At 32.8% G+C, this 22,458-nt stretch overlaps 7 protein-coding genes and 1 long non-coding RNA gene across 15 annotated transcripts; 4 read left to right on the top strand and 4 right to left on the bottom strand.

The window, feature by feature from the left end:
• Nucleotides 1–1,223: 1,223 nt before the first annotated feature.
• Nucleotides 1,224–2,689, top strand: LOC108965816 (eukaryotic translation initiation factor 4E-binding protein 3). The gene is made up of 2 exons (XM_018928471.1): nucleotides 1,224–1,639; nucleotides 2,012–2,689. Exons 1-2 carry the CDS (start codon nucleotides 1,498–1,500, stop codon nucleotides 2,218–2,220), a joined length of 351 nt encoding a protein of 116 aa, XP_018784016.1. The 5' UTR covers nucleotides 1,224–1,497; the 3' UTR covers nucleotides 2,221–2,689.
• A 1,018-nt stretch (nucleotides 2,690–3,707) lies between these two features.
• Nucleotides 3,708–7,815, bottom strand: LOC108965815 (phosphatidylinositol 3-kinase regulatory subunit gamma). The gene is made up of 3 exons (XM_018928470.1): nucleotides 7,347–7,815; nucleotides 6,374–7,268; nucleotides 3,708–5,926 (listed from the first exon to the last, which is right to left on the bottom strand). Coding segments are annotated over exons 1-3 (1,566 nt in total). The 5' UTR covers nucleotides 7,348–7,815; the 3' UTR covers nucleotides 3,708–5,256.
• Nucleotides 7,816–7,922: 107 nt separating this feature from the next.
• LOC108965818 lies at nucleotides 7,923–8,613 on the top strand. Its single transcript, XR_001993140.1, has 3 exons — nucleotides 7,923–8,092; nucleotides 8,197–8,409; nucleotides 8,476–8,613. It is a non-coding gene; the product is annotated as an uncharacterized LOC108965818 (long non-coding RNA).
• Nucleotides 8,614–8,649: 36 nt separating this feature from the next.
• Nucleotides 8,650–22,227, top strand: LOC108965796 (tudor and KH domain-containing protein). Of its 6 annotated transcripts, none has more exons than XM_018928419.1 (8): nucleotides 8,650–8,689; nucleotides 8,744–8,944; nucleotides 19,605–19,931; nucleotides 20,014–20,296; nucleotides 20,422–20,975; nucleotides 21,032–21,138; nucleotides 21,194–21,316; nucleotides 21,381–22,227. In XM_018928419.1, the coding sequence occupies exons 3-8, from the start codon at nucleotides 19,639–19,641 to the stop codon at nucleotides 21,746–21,748; spliced, it is 1,728 nt and encodes a 575-aa protein (XP_018783964.1). In that variant the 5' UTR covers nucleotides 8,650–8,689; nucleotides 8,744–8,944; nucleotides 19,605–19,638; the 3' UTR covers nucleotides 21,749–22,227. The 6 variants fall into 6 exon arrangements, with proteins under 6 accessions (XP_018783964.1, XP_018783969.1, XP_018783963.1 ...); XM_018928424.1 differs by lacking the exons at nucleotides 8,650–8,689; nucleotides 8,744–8,944 and adding an exon at nucleotides 18,084–18,136 and having other exon boundaries at nucleotides 21,381–21,779; nucleotides 21,841–22,227; XM_018928418.1 differs by lacking the exons at nucleotides 8,650–8,689; nucleotides 8,744–8,944 and adding an exon at nucleotides 18,084–18,136.
• Nucleotides 11,184–14,046, bottom strand: LOC108965795 (2-phosphoxylose phosphatase 1). 2 transcript variants are annotated; one of them, XM_018928417.1, is made up of 6 exons: nucleotides 13,926–14,019; nucleotides 13,709–13,860; nucleotides 13,299–13,638; nucleotides 12,969–13,106; nucleotides 12,141–12,892; nucleotides 11,184–12,065 (listed from the first exon to the last, which is right to left on the bottom strand). In XM_018928417.1, exons 2-6 carry the CDS (start codon nucleotides 13,800–13,802, stop codon nucleotides 11,716–11,718), a joined length of 1,674 nt encoding a protein of 557 aa, XP_018783962.1. In that variant the 5' UTR covers nucleotides 13,803–13,860; nucleotides 13,926–14,019; the 3' UTR covers nucleotides 11,184–11,715. The 2 variants fall into 2 exon arrangements, with proteins under 2 accessions (XP_018783962.1, XP_018783961.1); XM_018928416.1 differs by having other exon boundaries at nucleotides 11,184–12,892; nucleotides 13,926–14,046.
• LOC108965801 (ubiquitin carboxyl-terminal hydrolase) lies at nucleotides 14,069–15,278 on the bottom strand. 2 transcript variants are annotated; one of them, XM_018928430.1, is made up of 5 exons: nucleotides 15,147–15,278; nucleotides 14,903–15,043; nucleotides 14,699–14,841; nucleotides 14,247–14,643; nucleotides 14,069–14,151 (listed from the first exon to the last, which is right to left on the bottom strand). In XM_018928430.1, the coding sequence occupies exons 1-4, from the start codon at nucleotides 15,180–15,182 to the stop codon at nucleotides 14,280–14,282; spliced, it is 684 nt and encodes a 227-aa protein (XP_018783975.1). In that variant the 5' UTR covers nucleotides 15,183–15,278; the 3' UTR covers nucleotides 14,069–14,151; nucleotides 14,247–14,279. The 2 variants fall into 2 exon arrangements, with proteins under 2 accessions (XP_018783975.1, XP_018783974.1); XM_018928429.1 differs by having other exon boundaries at nucleotides 14,069–14,643.
• On the top strand, nucleotides 15,384–16,476 carry LOC108965800. Its single transcript, XM_018928428.1, has 3 exons — nucleotides 15,384–15,917; nucleotides 15,972–16,209; nucleotides 16,268–16,476. Exons 1-3 carry the CDS (start codon nucleotides 15,541–15,543, stop codon nucleotides 16,415–16,417), a joined length of 765 nt encoding a protein of 254 aa, XP_018783973.1. The 5' UTR covers nucleotides 15,384–15,540; the 3' UTR covers nucleotides 16,418–16,476.
• Nucleotides 16,500–17,595, bottom strand: LOC108965803. Its single transcript, XM_018928431.1, has 3 exons — nucleotides 17,408–17,595; nucleotides 16,892–17,350; nucleotides 16,500–16,829 (listed from the first exon to the last, which is right to left on the bottom strand). The coding sequence occupies exons 1-3, from the start codon at nucleotides 17,469–17,471 to the stop codon at nucleotides 16,696–16,698; spliced, it is 657 nt and encodes a 218-aa protein (XP_018783976.1). The 5' UTR covers nucleotides 17,472–17,595; the 3' UTR covers nucleotides 16,500–16,695.
• Nucleotides 22,228–22,458: the final 231 nt, after the last annotated feature.

Here is a 22,458-nt window from a genome sequence, read left to right as displayed (position 1 = left end):
ATGCGCTTTTTACGCCGTAGACATCGTGAAGTTCCTATTATTATTCCCTATGGAATAAAATAAATGTTATATATGTACATACATATGTGTGTACATACATAAACTGGTTTATGCATAGGTACATCACATATAGTATATAAATACATTTATATTTACATATTTACATATATATAAAGATTGGGAGGCGTCAGCAAAACGTATGCATGTGCATATGAACGTGGGCGTGTGTTTCTACTTTTATAAAAACAACATAAACAATGCTATATACGTACATATGTATTTGTTTACCAGCTTAATATGCAATTTCCACTAAATATGATTCTCATCTATCGATCAACAACCTTCTCAGGCATTTTGAGTATGTAAATATGTACATAAGTAAATAAGTATATGTAAATGCTACATATATGTATGTAAATATCTATCTATATAAAAATTATTGCGTACTCTCCCAGCCTCGCCAACTCAAATTGTTTTGTTCGCTGCCGGCTTTTTTTTGCAACTATACATTGTATTTACATACATACATATGTATCTACAGGCGTACTTACACTTTTGAAGGGTACATTTATTACCTAAATGAAATATAGAACTTTCAATGATTTCACGTTTTTTGTTTGTAATTTTGATAAGCTCATGATCATTGCATCAGCCAGTTAACTTTGTAAGATTTAAACGTATGTAAATTTGAACTGTATTCAACGTATGAGTAAATATAGACGAAAAATACTTACGACGTACATATATATGTACATACCTCTGATGAATCCTCGCCTATAGAAATACATCGGTTTCGATGAATGGGATTAAGTTATAAATGAAATACTCATAACACTTAAATTAAAAAGAAAATCTTACATGCATTATAGTCCCGCAAGGTTAGTGAATTTAGGCCAGAATAAGAGAAGTCTAGCAAGCAGCGAGGTCTAAGAACCTTTCACAGTGCGCAATAATTTTATTTATCAATAACAACAAGAATTTTAATACCTATGCATATGTACATACATACGTACATATGTATATATAAGAAACACACTAGAATGCTTCAGCGCTGGCTAGAACAAACGAAAACAACCGCGACGACGACTTCAACTTTATAGCGCTCGCGTAAAATTGACAAACACATTATCGAGCATGTGCTCACCACTACGATGTTGCGCTACGCCAATGTTTTCGTATAAATATAAACGTTCCCCACCCAAACACAACAGTCAAGTTAAAACTTTCGTTGGAATAGAGACGTAATTTTGTCGGAAAATAAGTCAGTAATCATCATCTTATAAAGTAAATTGTGTTTCGAGTGCAAATTTAAAGTTTGGATAATTCTGAAAACATTTTGGTTTTCGGAAATTGTTAGGTTGAACGATCGTAACTGCTGATATTGCGATTCTTGGGCAACAAATTGTCAAATAAAAAAAATATTTAATTTGTAAATAAGTGTCAAAGAAATTTTTGGTAGAAGACAATTAATTAAGTGATTTAAACAACCAAAGTAAAATGTCAGCATCACCAACTGCTCGTCAGGCATTCACACATGCATTGCCAAAAACTAAAAAAATTTTTATCTCGGACCCCATTCAGATGCCAGAAGTTTATTCATCCACTCCCGGCGGCACACTGTATTCAACCACACCTGGAGGTAAGTTTTCAAAACAACATGTAATGTTTTTGATTTACATAGATATTCAAATTTAGTAAATTACAAAGTTGTAGTTACAATGTTACTTTGCTCACTCATTTGCCAAATCTGAATTAATGTTGAAAAATAAACTTAAAAACTAGTTGGCGACTTTCCGAGAATAAAGAAGTGCTAATGAAATACGATCTTTTAAGAAAAGAATTCAAATGTTTAAACTCACATAGATATGTATGTAGTTGTAACATTTAACATATACAAAAAAGTTAATTGTATTAAAATGTAGTTAATGTTTGCGCTTATACATATGTATGTATGTAAACATACAAATACGAATCATATTTTTATTATATCGGAATATATATTCTATTGCAGGAACAAAGCTTATCTACGAACGCGCATTCCTCAAAGATTTGAGAGGTTCGCCCCTAAGTCAAACACCACCATCCGATTTGCCTACATGTCTTCTTCGCGGAACTCCACGCACACCATTCCGGAAATGCGTTCCGCCACCAGTCGATTTGGTAAAGAAACCACGGTCAATGAAAATAGAAGACCACGAACAGTTCCAGTTGGAATTGTAATATTTCAAGGCAGCATTAGCAAAAGCCCCAGTAATTCCAAAATACTGCCATGAACTCGGAACCTATTGAACAACTCTAGCTGAGAGGAAGCTTAAGAAGATAAATTACATAATCCATAAGGTGTACCGTTATAAATCATCCACATCCGCATTTTTTTATTTATAAATAGTCATGCGATTTAATACGATTTTAGTTTCTTTTTATATTTATTTTATAAAACTTCAAAATTGTAAGCTTTAGTTTAAATCCCTGATAAGAAATGAAAAACATTAAATGCTATCAACTTTCGGTCATATTGACCGGTATAAAATGTTAAGGATTGTGATTTTATTTGGATCATTAACAGAATTATATTTAGCTGATTGTATTATGTACATTAGATATAAGCAAACTTAGACAAACATATGTACACTTGTATATATACTTTTGGTTAAGAGACCAAAGCGAAAATAAAAGTCGAAACTTCTTACTTAGACACCTTTTATAACTTTAACGAAAAATATTATGTAAGTGTAATATTTAATTTTCCATCTACGAGCCATGGTTTTTCATGGAGATATTCAATACCTTCAAAATAACAAAGATATCAAAATCTTCTCCACAACACTGCAGACACAATTCTCTTACGAAAACCATCCGTTAATGTCTGACGTTGTCCGTTTAAAGTGGGAGTATCGTTAAGGAGATTGAATTCTGTCATGCACCTCATGTAATGGATCCAACAGCAATGGAACAGCCAAACAATAGGGCCCATGAATGTTAACAATTGTTACATTTTACGAAACGGAAAGGAAGAGTTATTGCCACAGGCGACAGGCCGCTAGGCATTCAGAGATAGGCAATATACCCTTGAGTTGCATAACTCTTGATAGGAATTCAAAAACATCGGATTAAAACTCCACGAGTGTTATAATCCCATACAAAACATTCGAATAAACGCTTTACAGTTAATAATTGAAGATATATTCTCAATAAATTCGGATTAAAGCTCGAAAATATATTGTTTAATATGTATATAAAATATTACGAGGGCTGCCGCTGTCCCTTCTGATAGATTGAAAAGAAATCAAAAGAATTTGATATTCTTATCCAATTCTCAATTTGCAACATTTATATCAGTATATAGTTTATATATATGCTTTATTTGTTCTTATTAACTTAAATATATGTATGTAAACCAGCATACATCCCTAAGCTTTTGTGTTCTTAATTCAGCGCGCATTTAATTTTGGTGACGATCCCGCCTACTTTTCTTTGTCCATGTCTTTTCTTCCCGTTATACAACCCTCTAATAGATAGCATCAATGTAACAGGACAAAGAAATGCAAGAATCCAATGAATAAAAAATATGTATATATTAAATTAGTATAATATGATAGAATATATCCAATAAAAACAATTACATATACAAAAGTTTAGTTGCATTTACAGCGAAAATTTTAGACATGTAATATAAAAAGCTTGGCAGATGTTCTAAAACGTCTATATTAACAAGAGAGATATTGATTTATTTTTGAAGTTATCTTATATCTACATATATATGTAATTCGATTTCATATTCGTTTCTGAACTTTCTCTGGTTCGAAATTCCCGCCATTGTTAATAGACGTTTTTGTAATATGGCATTTAAATTAGTTCATTTAGCGACACTAAAGAGAAAATTAACTTAATAACTACATCTACTGATTAACAACCTTCATAGCCAATGATCGCGTGATGCACTTTCACTCCAAACGAACCTGGAGTCGAAAATGGGAAGATATCAATGGCAATTGTTTCAATCTCTATTGGGATTTGCTGGGCCTCTCTTCCTCGCAAGGAATTACAATGCCATACGAATTACTCTAAAGATGTAGTACGTATGTATATATACATAAAGTTTCAAGTTCTTTTTTTTAGTGAAATATTCAAAGACATACATGTATTTATTATTTGATTTGTGGTAATTTAGTATTGCATTCATAAAATATTCAACGTTCTGAGAGTACTGTAATAGAAGAATGTTTCTGTTTTTGAAATCACAAGAAAATCAATCTAATAATTAGAGACTCGAAGCTCTAGAATTTCACATTCGATATTGTAATTAATACCAACAAATTTTCGTAGGAGCTCTCGATTTTCCCAATTAATTTCTGTGATTTCTTATTGCAGAACATTTCATCTAGTTTACACCTGATTTGACAATATTTTTATGTACAAATTTACAGATTGGTTATTGATTTTTATTTACAGATTTTTTAGTAAACAATTATTTATTTATAACTGATATAATTGTGTTTCAACAAAATGTCAACCAAAAATAGTACAATACAAATTTATACCATAAGTTGATAATCGTTTTTCTTCTTGTATAAATTTAACAGCTGAACATATCACGAAAGAAATGCGTATTGCGTAATAACATTTGCATTCCATTATTACATTGAACATTTCGATTTTACTCTAAATATCTTCATATAAATATAAATAGTATAAATATAAAACAACATTGACATTATTTCTTTGATATTGTTTCTCAAAACTATATGTTTCACAATAATTTGTATATTTTTACCGATATCATGACAACAGTTACAAAAGTATAGTTCAAAATTTAACATGACAAAACTCATTGGTTCTCTACTGTCGATCGAATTTGTTGTGGATTTCAATTGTGCTTTCCACACTAGGAACACTATATTGTTTTACAGAAATTATTATTAATATTAAATTTCGAAAAAAAAAATCGTCATGCATAATAACATTGCTTCCCAAATGTTACTCATTACGAAAATTAATCCTAACTTCGTTGTCATCTTGCTGTATTTAAAAAAWATATATAAAAAAATTGCAACACCATTACATCACAAATGGTATACCCGAAAGCTACATTATTTGAGTTTTTTGTATCCACTTTAATCATAATTTTATCTCGTAATTAAATTTAGTGCGGTCTTTGACTACGAATTTAAGCGCCATGTCCATAATCACATATACTTAAAACAAGGCCTTGGAAAAATAACCTTCAACACTGTTGCAATTCATTAAAATTGTTTACTATGGTTGTGGCAAATTTGGATTAGCACTGCCACTCCCCCCAGGATAAGACGATGACAGAGAGTTTAAGGAAGAGGGTGGTGTTGGTACATCCAATGTGTCATTAGAGGGTATTGGAATTGCGGATGTTGACAGCTGATGCAATGGTTGTTGCTGGACCTGCGCTATTTGTTGTTGCTGTTGTTGTTCTTCAATTTGGAGCTGTTCCAATTCCAGTTCCTCTTCCAATTGCTTCATAAGCGAATCCTTATTGGCATGCCAATATTTGACAGGTATACGCAGCGTGGTGGTCAGTGTGTCATTATGCTCTTCGAGTGAATTGCTTGCATAGTGTTCCACCAATTTTTTTAGAGAATCATATATATTATAAGGAGCTGCAAAGCCAAATCCACTTTCCGTTTCATAGATAATACAATGGTTAACGACGTTCTTACAAACAATGGAAAGAGCATAATGTCCAGCGGAACGCGCCCTTATTAGGAATGTGCCAGTAGGGGCACCCTTCAACAACTCTTCGGCCTCTTGGCGCAAACAGTCGCGAAGGAACCATAATGAATCATTATTATGCGGTAAATTCGTTCGACTTTCGTATCTTCTTTGCCAGGCATCGAAACCCATTTCTGCGAGTAAGACAATATCCTCCTCCTTAATACCAGCTTCCATTAGGCGCCTAAAAGGAAAAAGCATATGCAAATAAATGGAAACAGATAAGGAATATCGATTAAATGCATTTTTGAATCAGACTTTATTATATATAAGATATGTATCTACTTTCGTTTATTTGAGTTGAATCGAATAATCAATCAGGCCATGAGAAGAAAAATCTTGTTTGCGAAAAAAAAATATATTCGGTATACGCAGATTTTTTTCCAACGACTTTTCTTTCTTAGTGTTAATCTTCACAAGGGTTTGATATGCAGTGTAATAAGTGGGAAAATATATACATACATATACACGAATATAAAAAAGACTATAGTACGCAGCAATAACAAGCGTATAAAATAATGATAGCGATTGTTTACATATATAAATAATTWAAAAAATTTATAACGAAAATTAAAAACCTAACTTTTATGTATAACTTAATTTCTAATCAATTTGATTTTAGTTTACTTACTCTGTAGTCCTTTCTTTTTCTAGACTTAGCTCCTGCAGCTCAGGTTTCGCGGCGTTGATTTGACGCTCCAGCCTTTTATATTCCTCCTTCTTGTCTTCTACATACCGGTTTAATTTTCCCATTTCTGCACATAATGATTGAAGCTTAATTTTTAGTAATGTGGCATTTGCCTGTAATTTTTCTTGATCCTGTTGACGAGCTGCATAGTTGTTATTTCCTCCACTTGCACCACCGTTTGCGTTCGTTATTATCCCAGCTGTGCCGACCTGCGGCTGTATTGCCGTACATATATATGATTCTAACAATTTTATTTGATTTTTAAACATTTTTTCGGCCTTCAAAAAAACTTCTTGGTCCTGCTTCTTCTCATTTAATTCAGCTTCCACGTTCTTAAATACTTTCATTTTTTGATCTAATAGGTGTTGCTGCTTATTTAGTGTATGGTGCAAACCAAGAAATTTATCGGCAAGAAATCGCAAATCGCTATGATCGTCTTCCTCTGCTGGTTTCACAATTGGATTGCTCAACGTAATGTCAAGCATTTTGTTGTAAAGCTTTAAGGAATTTACTCTATAGTAGTTGATCAACTCCACCACTGAATTAAACTTGCAGTCTGTGAAACCATACTTTCCATTTAAATGACAAATTTTTATTAACTTCTCTGTTCCATCTTTTATTAAAGTTAGAGTATATTCYCCATTTTTGTTTAAGGCATCACGCACCAGAAAACTGCCATCCGGCTCCCCAGATAAAATATTTTTCACTTCCTCTCGGGAAATTCCACCCCAGTACCATTCCGCTTTACTAAGCTCTTCAGCATTATGGTCATACTGTTGCTGACCTGCACCAGGTGCTTGCGGTCGCATAGTCGAATAATGCAACGGAGAAGGAAACACTATATTATATTGTAAAACAAAAAATTTTGTTAATTTACTTTAATTTTTTACTAATGTAGATTAAAATTAATACTCACTTTTTCTTCCAGTTGTGGTTTAACGCAGGAAAATCACAGAAAATATTGATTCTTATATAAATTTTTTCGTTCCACGCCAAGTTTTTTACCTGCTGAAGCTTAATTTATTTGATCAATCATACTATATTTTCAATAAACTTCATTTCAAACAGATTATATATTTTAGACGTCTTCGGGGCGGCTTTGAAGATCCGCGAGTAAAACACACTTACATACATACATATATAAGCTGAAAACGAAATTTTCTTTTAGTTTTCAATTATTTATTTTAGTTGCAGAAGGAGAATAATTTTCAAAATTTCATCATTTTGCCCAAACGAGATTCATTTTTCAAAACGYATTTTTGAATTCCACTATTTACTTAAACTAAAACCACATGCAAATGTAAAGGCGATTCTTCTGCAAAATTTTTATGTCAAAACGACGGAACAAGAAAACCAATCAAAACTTGCAGCGAATTCGCTTTAATAGAAACGCAGCGAAAAGTTCAGAGTTGCGAAGTATTTTAAAAATTTCGAGGTAATAGAATTTAGATTGTCAACGAAATTCGTAACTCTGGAGCTCGGTGTAGGGTTTTTTTATCCTGAAGTACCTTAATAAAAAAGATTTACCAGAAACGTTGATTTATATCAATCACTTTATTATTTTTACAAAATTTTAATTTTATTGCATCAGTAGTTTAGTTATATGTATACAAGATACAATTAACCAGGTTTTTCTATAATACAATATGTATATTGATATCAGTATGTAAAACTATTAAAAATTTTCAAATAACTACATTTTGTATATTAAGGCGTATGTATGTATGTATATCGCTTTTCTATTTACATACATAAATCTTCGTCAGCCTTCATCTCGGGTTTTAACTAAATGCCGCGTCAGAATAGGTACGTTGGTTCCGTAGCAGAAATGTATACAACTGACAACGGGCTTGAATATATATATATTTACTTATATGGAGGGCAACAGATTGACAATGGATCCTGTACCGGAGGAGCAACCGATAGACCAACTCTCAACTTTTGCATACGGCAATATATTCAATTGACATTTGACATTGGTGATTATGAAGAACTGCTGATTTTTGTTTACTTGTGGCATATCTATAAGTTATTTATATTTATAGTTTATATTGTTAGAGCTTATTGGGAAAACACACTCTGGTCCCGTCGAAAATGGAGAGCCATGCTCGAAAGCCCTGATATTAGTTATATGAGCTCTGAGCCATGTTTTCGCCCAATTTTATTAATTTTAAGAACAAAGATATAGATTATATTAGGTATATGGCGGCTAAAGGAAGTATTTATCCGATTCAACCCATCCGTGTTATGCATATGTATGTAAGTATGTATCTAACAAAAATCCTTTATATGTAAATATATATTTTTCTCCAGGTGTGCAACTCATAAAAACCACATTGCACTTACGGAGCAAAAACAAGCAAAACTCGTTCAGAATCATTGTTGTTGTCACAAATCACATTTCAGAAATTCTAGCGTTTGCGTCATTCGATGTTATTTTACCAGGCAAGCAGCGAATAGTGTAAGAAATAACCACTAAGTGCAACCATAACAGAGCGAATCGTTATTTAAAAGGTAAGTGTAAATATGTATCAAACACATATGTGGGCACATACACGCTGCTACTGAGCAGAGCAGTATTGCACAATTAAATATACATCGATATATTCATGTTTATATTTACATATATAAATAAATGAGAAAGGGTGCACAGGGACGATTCTCCCATTAGGAAATATTCAAATGTAAGTTCTACATATATACATAAGTATATAACATAAGGGCTGCTCATAATAATTGAACACGATATTTAATTTTAATATTATAAGCGGAATACCAAATTTATCAATATTTAAGACTTCCACATATGTATGTATGTACATATATAGTACGTATGTATACCTAATTAATAAATGAGTATAGTATATATGTATGTTATATAATTTTCAAAGTCGTCCTTTATATTCATCTTCTCTCATTGACATGTTTAAGTATGTACATACATATATATTTTCGGACGTTCAACCTCTTACCTGCTCTATTTGAAAGCATAATTAATAAATTTAGTTGCTGTTTGTTTTTGTTTTAGAAACATACATTCTATTCTAAACACATATGTATGTATGTACATGTTTTTTAGTCAGTTGTCAATCAATGATGCAAAAGCATATATGTATGTACATACATATAATCAAAATATGAAAGTGCAATGTGCAATAGAGTCATTAATCTTAGAGCTTGAAACGAACATTGGAACCTGAAGCGGGTTGATTAATAGTTGTGCGCCCTAATAGAAAACAAAAAAATTAAATAATAATAGATTGAGTGTAAACTGAAAAAGAGCGCTMTTAATGTGACTTTGACAATAGTGATGAGTCAGAGAACATAAAGATATACTTATATGTTTTAAGTTCTCTGGATGAGTATAGTAAGTAGCCTAGACAATTCACTCACAGAGTCACTGTCAACACTTTGGTGAAGTAGGTATACTTACATATACTTAAAATAGTCGTTCTCTAGGGGCAGAAGGTGTGACAATGAATGGAAAACTCTTTGACGTTAGACCAAATGCATTGCTTCTCTTGCTAGTTGGCAAATCTTCGTTACGGCCATTCTGCATTATAATTATTTTGTAGTGAACATCATATCACTGCAGCTTTGCATACAAATATGTGTATGTATGTATACACATATTACTGCGTTTAAGAATTAGACTTACGAGATTTCGTTTGATTTAGAGTTTCCCCTAAACTTTAGATAGAAATAGGCAGAAGAAAATCATTTGAAGATTCCCATGTAGTTTGCTAGAATCTGAAGAAAAGTAGTCCATCTACCAATAATCCTGCGTGATTGTAAAAGTCTGYCGAGTTCCATAACTGAACTCACGAATGAAAATATACCAACACTGGAACCAATAAAAGAGTTTTGGAAAAAAACTTCGCACGATTTTTCTTCATCAACATTTTGTACCAGAAACTCAGAAGATGACAGTAAGAGGAATTTTTGTAATTTAAACTTTGCTGGTCATGAATGCGCTATCCAATCGAGTAGTCGTACTGCACTGCTGCACTCTCATCAACACGAGCACATTGAAATGCAGGCGCATGAGACACCAGTTCGAACCGTAGCACATTTCTGTACAAATATGATGTGCACAAATACACTTGAACATATATACACATCTATGTAAATACATACAAACACTGTTACATGCCTATGCATATGTAAGCGATGACACAGATCCGAGATATGCTTGAATGCACTTTCAAGTGTATAGATCGCAAGTGTTGTTTCTTTAACAATGTGTCAATTGTATGAATTGCTCAAATAAATAAAATTAATAACCCTGTTCAATTTTACGAAAAAATAAGAAGATCACCCGTTCTGACTATAGGTCCTTGGTTATGCTGAGCGAATCGGATCCATTTGTAACTTCCACAGGAATCAGGGCTCAGATAGAGTAAAATGACCGGCGAAATATTAAAGAACAATTTAAACGGTAACTATCTGGATTTTTTATTTGGATATCTAGTCAAAATATTAAAATTCTGGATTGGCCTGACTTAACCCTAAGGCCATTAAACCCTATAGAAAATCTATGGGTGATTATAAAAAGAGGAGCTGTACAAAAACATAGCAACAAACATTATTTATGAAAAATAATACAGGCGGAATGGAACAAAATAAATCCCTCCCAATGTGCTAAAGCAATAAAGGATATCCAACTAATTATTAGCTTTAAGTATGGTAGAATTTCAAGAAAATGTCATATACCTCCAATACAACAATACAACTACACATGTTTTCAGGTGATTTATTATATGAGCACAACATTTTGGATGAGCTCAGCAAATGAGCGCAATACATATGAATTCTTGTAAATTGTGCATTTTGGACTACAGTGCATGAATTTAATCAGAACTTAACTTCTCATCATTGTCACACACCCCGTTCGAGGTTACTCCTCTTTTTATTGGCGTCTCAAAAAGCTAGATGAAAAGGTGTAGATACAATTATAGACATTTACAACGCTCATAAAAATATAAAATGTTCATAGTTTCAGATTTATTTATAGGCATGCACMTAGCATGGTATATGTATCATATTCTACCTTAAAGCTAAATATGAATTTTCTTGTATGTACATACTAGATAGATTTGTATATTTTTTTAAATATGTGATCCCTATATATGTATGCAAATATAGTATATACAAGTATTTATGTAATATTTGTGTGCATAAGTRTGCAATTGATATGTTTGGTTTACAATTTGTTAGAATCGGTTAAATGAACCTATATAAGAAGAGTAGGTTTGTTTTTGTGATATCCATTTCTGATTCATTTATCAGAAATCAACATCTTTATGTGATACCGTTGCGGTGCAAGCATCTTTAAAATTAGTTGCGTTCAAAGGCGCAAAGTAGTCCTCGTGAAGGAATCGAATAATATTCTCGATTGGACAAAGATCTGCCTTATTCCCACGACTATCACGTGTGACTCTTAAACTCTTACCACCTTCGCAAAACTCAATTTGTTGTGTGACATCTCGACCATTGTAGACTATTCGAAAATAATAGTCTGTATGTGTTTCGCTTTTGTATAATTCAATTGCTAATCGAGTGGCATAAGGTATAAATGTTTTTCCAGTTCTTATTCCCAAAGCAGCAGTTAAATATTGCAGAGTCCAATCGTGGCCTGAGTACAGAACAAATTTAGTTCGATCGCCAGAGATCATTCGTAGCATATAGCTAACGATATGTCGAATCATACCATATGATCGGAGTAGTCCTATTCGTCTGTAATATATATGTGCTACTTCGTATGTTGATTGCCAGTTCGCATACGCCATAAGAGCTGTGACGTGAGTGTCTTCGACACATCCCATCGAATTTTCACTGTCAAGATCTTCATTAAATATATTTTCTGGTACGAAATTAGAATCTGCAGCGTTTTCATCTTGGTCGATGTTGATGACATCATTCAAATCGGTTGTACCCAGTTGAGTGGAAAATAAACGCGAATTATTTGAAATCGTTTGTCGACAAGGTAGTGGCGCATCGTGGCATAAAATCATGTTTAGAACGTCCATCACATCTTGAACATTGTTGATACCATTTGGCGTATGTTGAAGCAAAGTTCCCCCCACCCATTGAATAACCTTACTGATATCCGGTTGAAGGGTCAAATTCAATTTTTGTTCATTTTTCTGACGCTTGAATAAAAGTTCCGCTTGATGGCAAGTACAGTCTGTAAAACAAAACGCCATGCTCTGTGACTCGCGAATATTTAAGGATAACCACTTATCATTTGGCAAAAAACTGAAGAGAATTGCGAGAGCTGATTGAAAAGTTCTCCTATAGCGCGTAGAAAATACTACCACTTCGTCAGAGGTGAGCAACGAATTAGGAGTCGAGGATCCACCCATTGAGGGTTTATTTGATGTTGGTTTAGTAAGCAACCCCAATGCGTGAGCGTAAATTTGATGCAGAATATCACCTACATGTAACATTTGAGCGACTCCCCTGTCCATTCGTAGAAATATAAAATGTATGCAATAATATAATATGTTTGATTTATATAAGGAGTTTGTTTACGCACTTAAATGTCAGCTGGCCTAAAAGACATGCGCGATCGGATGCTGGCAACAAAGGAAATCCATGAAACGGTCCCATTTTATTCCAATACATGTGATTAGAGCTCGCAGACGATGTGGAATTGTATAGGAAACTGCGATAGCTGTAAATGATTTTCGACACTCAGGAAGTGTGTAGCAATTTTTATTTGCGTAGTTTGTACGAACATTTTACACACACATACATACATATGTACATATATATGCATATCTGTATAAACATGTACATATGTACATACGGGGCTTGCAGAGTAGTTTCCAATAGAAGTTTGTAAAAAAAATTATTAATCACTCACCGATTGACTAAGCCGTTGTTTTCTGCACTGCAATCGATACCCATAACTCCTCGCATATGTGACATGGGACCACGGTCACCGTGCCTTATGACCATTAGCACACCTTGCAATTTCCAACCGTCTAATATGCCACCTTCATCGCGACGCACCAARTGTTCTAAAGGGGCACAACGCTCCTTAAATTGGCTATATTTCAAAATTCTTTTGTCTAGCCTTTGAGGATAAATTTCGTCCGTATATTGTGCGTTGACATCTCCTGATGGAGAATGTAATTGGCCATTAAAAAATTGTATTGTATTACTAAGCGAATTTCCGTTATGACCAATATATTTGTACATTCCTAAAATAATTCAATAAAAATTAAGCAATAATCATTAAATTGAATGAAATTTTATTAAAATGTTTTTTACCTGCGATTAAGAGAAAAATCCATATACTCAGTACCAAATAACAGTGCAACGTACGATGTTGCGTCGAAAAACGAATCAACTCCTTTATCAACATGCTTTTAAAAGGCTTAGTTTTTTAATCACTCTGACCAAATATTACTCCATTTTTTGTACTTGATTTATTAAAATGTTATAAATATGTTAAAGCAAATCAACTTACTACATAACATACAAATACCCATATAGCTCCTATTTATTGACATGCGCATTCCCACTCTGAAAAAAGCCTATTTCCTGCGTTCTATAGAGAACGTACTTACTTTTTGATTGAATGCGAAATTTAAGTGTCCATAAAGCTGAACATATTATAAAACCAAACAATAATTTTTATAAGCCATTGATATCCAATTATTTTATTACCATCGATTCAATTCGTTTACAATTTCAATATAAGCATTTAAAGCGTGAAATTTATGTTTGTGTAATTGGTATGACAAATTTTCAAAATTATCTTAAAATTATGTGTGTATAAGCGAATAGCAGTAGCACAAGTTAATACCAATAATTTAGCATATTAAATAGAAAATTCATATTAATTTGGTGACACGGTTAATGCCATTACCGTGAAGCGCATTTCTTCTGGGTCCCTAGCCATGAATCCTTTGCAGACTTTAGCTGCGTCTTGCACAAATGTTGAATCRGAAGTCGAACTATGCTTGATTGGGAATTGTTTTCGACCATCTAACTCATACAAAAAGCCCCCGTTGTGAATTAATGATATAAAATGGTGATTTACTTTTTCTTCAGGATTAGCAACGGTTTGACCTTCGTTGGCAAGTTCATAATGGCCCTCCGTAAAAGACACATCATTTTCCAAAGCCTTACCACGTTCTTCTGGTGTTAAGTCTTTAGCATTCTCAAGAAAGTTTTTCAATATTCCATCAGAAAGTGAAATGCTAATAAGATAAAATATAACACATTATTCATAACACTTGTAAATGCATACGGCACCTTTTGTTGTTAGCCACACTATGTATAATAGCAACAGTGCCACAAGCATTAGAAGTTAGTTGTCGCATGTAGAAAAGATCATCAGGAAAAGTTCCAGGATCTGCAGCTAATTGTTCATGTTCTTGTGCTCTATGCTTCTCATACTATATTATAAAGAATATTTCCCAAAGCCAATTTACATAACAAACATAAATATGTACCCACATTTTCTGATATAGGAAATAGCAAAATAATTGCTTTGACTGGTTGCGGTATCCATTCGAGCATCTCCGGTTCTAAGCTGACGACATCAGTAATTGACCACTCTTGAGACACCCCCAATTTATGAATATACTTTGTAAGTACCTAGCATATAATTTAACCAAATGCGATGACTCATCATTACTCATTTTAATTTAATATATAAATATTTTTAATTTGTTTCAAATCGGAAAAAAAATATGCTTACATCTGGATTAGATTCAAGAGGCAGCCAAGGCGGCATTTCTATATTATACTTTATAAATAATTTTACGAGTGAAAGATTTTAAATGGCTAAATTATTTCCTAACCTTTACACTGGTACTGTTTACTAACTGCCGGCAATCAGTAGTGCCACTTATTTATACACTATTTTACTCTTAACGTTGCCCCAAGAATTGAAACAAGTCATTGAAATAATAAAGCTGAATGTGAATAACATTAAATCTGGCATCCACATCATTATTTATGATAGTTTTGATATGTAATTGTATATATTTATACTATAGGCTTTATAAAAAAGAGGAAATATATAACGTTCTCTGCAATATAGTTCCCTATAACATCTTTCCGTGTTTCCTTATATTCGCTCTTTCGACTAAATGCAGGACCTTAACACTCCTGTGCCTTCTTCACTTGGCGTACCTGCCGTGCGTTTCGATGTAAATAAAGAATTTCAAAATCGCAGTTTGCCTCCAGATCGTGATAGTTCCATTGCAAGACTTCAACGTAAGTCATGGATACGTTCTAATAATGAAAAGCGGTCAAATCGGGAAGCTCTTAAGACTTTACTGTCATCTCATGGTGATAACTCCAATGATTGTATAGAGAGGTTGTTGGCTGAAGAAATATCATATCGGGATTTGGCTTCACTCTCAAGCCCCGATTTACAATTGATGGGTTTCAAAGACCCCAAGGAACGGCAGGAGCTAATAACTTTTTTTTCAGAACTACCGAACCAGGATCCAACGTATAAAGAGCAAGTAAAATTGTATAATTAATTATTTCAATATTTTGTAAAAACAATTTTTAGAATATGTGAATTGCCTGAAGCAAAGACATATAATTGTGAAATTTTGGGCAAGGCTATTGACCATTTGGACAACATGCGTTCAGCTCTATCCGCTATTAACTATAAATTGAAGATTTTGCCTCCGGATGACATACTCGTAGGAGAAAAAAGTTTTGCGAGTCGTTTTGTGCTGGAATCACTAGCAGAGTTAAAGGCCGTAACTTTTGAAATCGATAAAGAGATTGACGACTTAACTAAGGTGCTGAAGCTCGTTTGGTTGTCAGTTTTTCGAATTGTAATTATGTTTGTTGTAACAGGTTCAACTGGACAAACGTTATAGGCAGTTGGCTGACATTAATGTTAAAAAACGTCGCTACAGTTCTTTTGGTATTTGGGCATTCATTTGTACGATGACAGCGGCCGGAGCCTTTGTCTCATTTTACATTCCTAAACTAATCAGAAATTAAAGAATCATAGTTTTTACAGAATGTACATACTTATTAATATATTTCAGGAATTTCAAATTCAATACATTTTGCATACTGAAATATCTTTAAACTTTACATTGTTTAGATAACATATTAATACTAAAGTTAATAAACAATGATCAAAGTGTTTAATTGACTTGTTTGTCTTGCACATGGAAGTTGATTACGGCCGAACCATTAGTTTAACGCATCATTTGCTAACCTGGTGCATATCATATTTAATGATTTTAGGTGAGCTTTGAAGAAAATTTCAAAAACTAAGTTTTATTTTTATTCTCTTCTTCCAAAAATGCAAACATTAAGGATGTCCATTCATCAATGTATTGTGGGTATTCCCATGCCGTTGTACAACGAATTAAATCGGATCTGTTCATACAGTGCGGCAATTCATCTTTTTTAAATTAATAGGCTGAAAATTATTATATTTTGTTGGTTGTTCTATAATATACTCACAAGCAACCCATTGTTTTATTTTGTTCTCTTTGTTATAAGAAGAATATAATTGGTCGAAGAAGTTGATATATTGCGACAACGGCCACGACTGGTAAAAAACTGTATCTGTATTGCCAACTAATTTGCCTAACTTTATCAATTGTCGAAGTGATTCTTCTGTATGTTTTGTTATATCTTCGAATATGGTCAGAATTATATTCAGTTTTTCTATATGCTGTTTTAGATCTCTCGGATAAAGTGTTTCCTCGTTTTCCTTAAGGTTACGACTGGATTCCCTAGATTCTAAAGCACGCGTCTTAATAGCCTCAATCAATGTACAAATTGCGAAACCTCTTTTTTGAGCTAATTGCCATTTGGAAAAATTACTTTTTTGTTGTGAAATTATATCATCCAAGCGATCTTTGCATGTCTGGACGTTAGAATCTTGCATACATGATTTTCCATGCGTGTTTTCCGAAACTGTTTAAAATATATATGTATAAAACATAGTGTTTAATGAAATGTATGAGTACTCACTTCTTACAGGGGTCAAATTCTTAATGAGATTTAGGTTGTCTTCCTTTCCTGGTGTCAACGACATAGTTTATTAAAAATCGTGGCAACTGAGCAGAGAACACCAAATATGTCCAAAGTTTTCCTAAATATGTCAAAGTCAGATTCAAAACAAACATAATTAACTTTAAGGTTGTGCACACGATACGATTGATGTGCATTTATTAGCATATATACTGTTCGATTTTTTTATTTATCAAGATGTTGACAAAAACCTTGGACATTATAATCTATAGCAAGTTACTTGGAAGTGGTTCACCAGTACAGCTGCAATCAAATAACATTTTTCATTTTGACAATTGATAATCGAAACGAGAACGTAATATATTTTTTAGTTAATATGGTGTTATGCATTTAATACTTTTTGAGGTTAGAAAACAGCTTATTTTTATTATTAATAATTAGGAGAACTGGATTATTAATTTAATCCTCAAAATTTGAAATATTTTATGTAACATATCAGTATARTTTTTCTTGAAGAAAGTTAAAAAATTTACCTAACCAACTACAGAATTTGGACTTATCAAATAATCGAAAAGTATGCAGCATGATATTGCTTTCGCAATAAAATGTATACTATAGATTATACATTTACACAATTTTGAAAAAAGGTAAGCCGGCAGCTTTGTCTCTGGTTGACACAATCAAATGTTGACGTTCATTAAATTCGTGCCTCAATTTTGGTAATATTAGGTATCAAATGTTACAGAAAAATAATAAGAAAATAATAATTTGATCATTTATTAAAACACTTACTAGAAATAATATAACAACCTTCAATATTGAATTAATTGAAAACAATCTCTATCCGTATATGTGTGTGTTTTGAATTTAAATAATAGTTATCTGTAGACAGAAGTGACTTCACTTATATATATGCACATAACAGTCGGGTTTAAACCAATGCCAAACATTTTAATTGAAAACATTACCGAAGTTTAAATTTAAAATTCTTAAAAAAAAAGCCTTGTATCAAAGTGTTTAAAGGTATATGTTAGCTTGTACCGGGAGTGCGGGTATCATTATATCAAATTGACATCAAAACAACGTGGTCGGATTGTTTCAGTTTGATATGTTAATAAAATAATAATCTTTTTTTTTATCAACTTAAAATGGAAAAGTATATTTTAAAGTAATTTTTTAAACCTTTTTGTTTGCGATAATGTCTTCGAAATTAAATATGTATAAGTTTAACGAAGTACATACCGCAATCTGTGGATTAGTAGATCAGTCAAACTGGTTTGAATAAGACTGCATGTATGATATGTTTTATATACTATTCCCAATGCAAAGTGATTTACACACAAATATTAATATAAGTAATATATTCATTATGTGTATTGCGGCAAAAATCCTTTTACCTTTTACTTGGAATATCGAGTGAAGAAATATACCATAATTCATTTAAAGCAGAGCGATCAAAGGAATGTCATTCCTCAAAATTCATAAACGATATCGGCTACATTATTTTGCAAAATGAAATCGCAGTTTCTCAAATTAAAAATATTATAAGTCGGTGTTCTTATCGTCAAGGTCAATCAACAAAAATCTCAAAATTTTACCCAAAATGTATCTTTTGATAATTACACCATATCGATAGCAATTTCACATTATGTCATTTTACTAAATTTAGCGATCTCTCGTTTCGTATACGTAATTTGGTGACGCTTTTTTATTTTTCTTTCGAAATATATGCAAACATACTTATATGAGTATGAATACAGATCTACATCCAGAATAAATTTCTCAACAAATTCAAACTCTGAAATATCTGAGGGAGTATGTAGTTTTCTTTCGCCAAATCTGCCTTTATGTGTATAATATTGATGAATTTCTTGAAGTTCCTGGTATATTGACTTGAATAATAGATAAATTCTAAATATCGGGGTTTAGTTGCACGATACACATGTATAAGTATATATGGATCTGCAGTGTATTTATATAAAAAACGTAAACTAAGGGCGCTAGCGGCTTTTAAATAGTCATGGACTTCCCATATGCATGTGTAAATAATAAAACTGTCTCTTAGGCAGACAAAAATCCTTTTGAACTGTGTATGTTAGATGTTAAACTGTAAAATTTGGGGGTTTAAGAAAATATTAACACATTTTTTGTTCCAAGTGACAAAGGAAGGAATTGTAATTTTCAAAAACTCTTTTAGGGTTGAATTTTTTATTTAATACAAAACTTGTAAGATGCTACGTCACAACGGCTTAACTAGTATGCCCATATATAAGTTAATCCTTGGTTTTGGATTATGCACTTTGGGTGGCGCTATGTTATATACCTATTTCAAAAATCGGGATGAAGATAAGGATGTGCCACAACCAAAACCCGTGGTAAAACAGAAAAGAAAACCACAAAATATTGACGAAGGAATGAAGATCAACTTTGAAATATTAAATGAGCATATACCACTATGTGTGGGTCGTGGAGGATCTAATTTAAAATCCATTGAACAACAGACGAGCACAAAAATACATTTAAGGTAATTGTTATACCTACAAATACTAAATCATCTAAGTAAATATTTTATTTTCATTATTCGACTTGGATGGACGGACGTGTAGAGACAAAAATGATAAGTACAAATGCTGTGATATATACGGAACGASAGACGGTGTAAAACAAGCTCGCACATTACTATTAAAAGAAATAGAACGGGCGCCAATTGTCAAGGAAGAAATCTTTGTCCCACAAAGTGTATGTGGAAAAATTATGGGACGATGCGGTGAGGCAATGCAAGAAATTTGTCGCATATCTTTGGCAAAAGTTACTGTGGACTCAGGCAGTGGTCGCAGCGGAGGGGCTATGGATAAAAGGCGCATTCTTTTAACTGGAAATCAGCAACAGGTGCGACAATATACATTTTTAACATTACTATTCTAAATATTTGATTAGATATTAATTAAGTACCTTTATAACTAAGTGATCTAAATATAATATTTACTTGCTAATTTATCATAMAAAATGTACAGGTAAATATTGCTCGAAAATTGATTGAGGAGAAAATTGAAGAAGATGAAGACCTTCGTCGAGCCGTTGAAGAAGTCGAACATAGACGCGAGCCGCGTCGTTCGCCTTCGAACAGCATTAATTCAAGCATGTATTCTTCGCAAACGTCTTTGAGTTCCTATTTGCCTCCCCGTGAAAAACTTCTCGCTTCTCGGAATGAGGATAAGCCGATGGAGGTTTATGTATCTGCCATTGCATCACCTTCCAAATTTTGGGTACAAATTATTGGTCCTCAATCAAAGAAACTAGATGATATGGTACAATCAATGACAGACTACTACAGTGAAYCGGAGAATAAAGCCCGTCATCAAATCGTGGAACCATATTTAGGTCAAATTGTGGCAGCCGTATTTAAATATGACGGAAARTGGTATCGTGCCGAAATTGTGGGTATTTTACCAAATCAGTATAACCCTAACGACGTAGTACTAGACCTTTATTTCGTTGATTACGGCGATAGTGAATATGTATCGCCCCATGAGGTATTTGAATTGCGTACCGATTTTTTGACTTTAAGGTGAGTAAGTCAGTTTTCAACGTTTAGCAACTTTTAATTTTGTAATAATTGATTAGATTCCAAGCAGTAGAATGTTTCTTAGCAGGTGTTAAGTCTACCATGCTGCAAGATGCAGATACTTGGGATGCGCTATCAATCCAAAAATTTGAGGAGCTTACTCAAGGCAAGCTAAATTATTGTCATTTTTATTTTACTTTAATTATCTTATGTTCTGGCAGTTGCTAATTGGAAGAAACTCATTTCTCGAGCAACAACTTATAAAGAGCGACAAAAGGGTGCATCTGGTGCTGCCCGAGAGAGTTCACCCATACCAGGTGTTGAACTTTTTGATTTGACAGAAGGTAGTCGAAAATTATGCATATTATTCTCAAAAATATATATTAAGAAAACATGTTCACAATTCAGGTGTGGAAGTCAACATTGGACATATATTAATTTCACACGGATTTGCCTTGCCTGCCGATGACCTACCACGACCACGTTCCCCTTACTATTTAAACCCATCTGCAACTTTTCACCGTAACGAGCACTTGTCAAATGGTAAAAGGAATAAAAGCACTGATGATGAACATTTTCTAGAGGATCACTATGAAAACATTCGAACAAATAACAACTTATATGCAGATAATGCTGATAACAAAATTGGCACATTAATGGACGAACAAGCAGCGGATAATCTAACAAATTTGTCTGCACCCTTGATGAATAAGAAATCTACTGAAGCATTGGAAAATAGTAATATACATATTAAAAATGTAAATTTAAATCGATAAGAGCGGAGTTTGTAATGCCGATTTAATTAAGGTATTGATAACTTTTCATGTTACTACTTCCTTTATAATATATCATTTAATTTTACATTTAGTGCTTAAGCGGGTGAAAATATGTATATAGGCAAATGTTTGAATGTTACAAACATATACATACATCGACATATTTTAATAGATGCTATTACTTCAATATTGTTATTTAGCGCCCCTAACAAAAAATTGCGGGAAACCCAATAATTTAAATTTTATGTAGGAATATGGCGTTTTTTTAGTAGTAATTTAAGTTGGAAACAGATTGTTAAATTTTAACAAAACCTACTTAAAATCTCTCTGTGTTGTCAAGATCTATTTATTTCATTGAGTAGCCGAAATTGTCTCAATTAAAATTATCGTACAAATTAAATTCTTGGTTACGTACTACGTTTGTTACGTTTGCAATGCAGCAAGCTGAAAATATATTTTTTTCTAAGTCAAATACCAAATCGTATTTTTTCTTTTACGGAGCAAGCATAAATTTAATGTAAGATTTCATATTTGGATTATTGCGTCAAAAGTGGTTTAACACTGATGGTAATCAACCATAGAAAACATAAAATTTTTTTGTAAGGAATTTGTATATTTTAGACGTGGTAATCGCCAATGGAAACATTTTTATTTTTGGGAAGACGATGACTTTAATATACATACAACAATAGCACGTTGTGTCACCGCAC

The sequence above is a fragment of the Bactrocera latifrons genome, unplaced genomic scaffold, assembly GCF_001853355.1.
Source record: "Bactrocera latifrons isolate USDA-ARS-PBARC rearing strain unplaced genomic scaffold, ASM185335v1 scaffold_149, whole genome shotgun sequence".
In the NCBI taxonomy this organism is placed as follows: Eukaryota; Metazoa; Arthropoda; class Insecta; order Diptera; family Tephritidae; genus Bactrocera; species Bactrocera latifrons.
This window is presented reverse-complemented; position numbering and strand designations above follow the sequence as displayed.

Bases quoted from the DNA above. Each gene is read 5' to 3' on its own strand.
- LOC108965816 (XM_018928471.1), top strand. From the start codon at position 1,498: ATGTCAGCATCACCAACTGCTCGTCAGGCATTCACACATGCATTGCCA. The intron at 1,640-2,011 runs GTAAGTTTTCAA...ATTCTATTGCAG, and splicing joins GTATTCAACCACACCTGGAG to GAACAAAGCTTATCTACGAA.
- LOC108965800 (XM_018928428.1), top strand. From the start codon at position 15,541: ATGCAGGACCTTAACACTCCTGTGCCTTCTTCACTTGGCGTACCTGCC. The intron at 15,918-15,971 runs GCAAGTAAAATT...AACAATTTTTAG, and splicing joins CAGGATCCAACGTATAAAGA to AATATGTGAATTGCCTGAAG. The intron at 16,210-16,267 runs GTGCTGAAGCTC...TTGTTGTAACAG, and splicing joins AGATTGACGACTTAACTAAG to GTTCAACTGGACAAACGTTA.
- LOC108965803 (XM_018928431.1), bottom strand. From the start codon at position 17,471: ATGTCGTTGACACCAGGAAAGGAAGACAACCTAAATCTCATTAAGAAT. The intron at 17,351-17,407 runs GTGAGTACTCAT...TATTTTAAACAG, and splicing joins GAATTTGACCCCTGTAAGAA to TTTCGGAAAACACGCATGGA. The intron at 16,830-16,891 runs GTGAGTATATTA...AATTTAAAAAAG, and splicing joins AATAAAACAATGGGTTGCTT to ATGAATTGCCGCACTGTATG.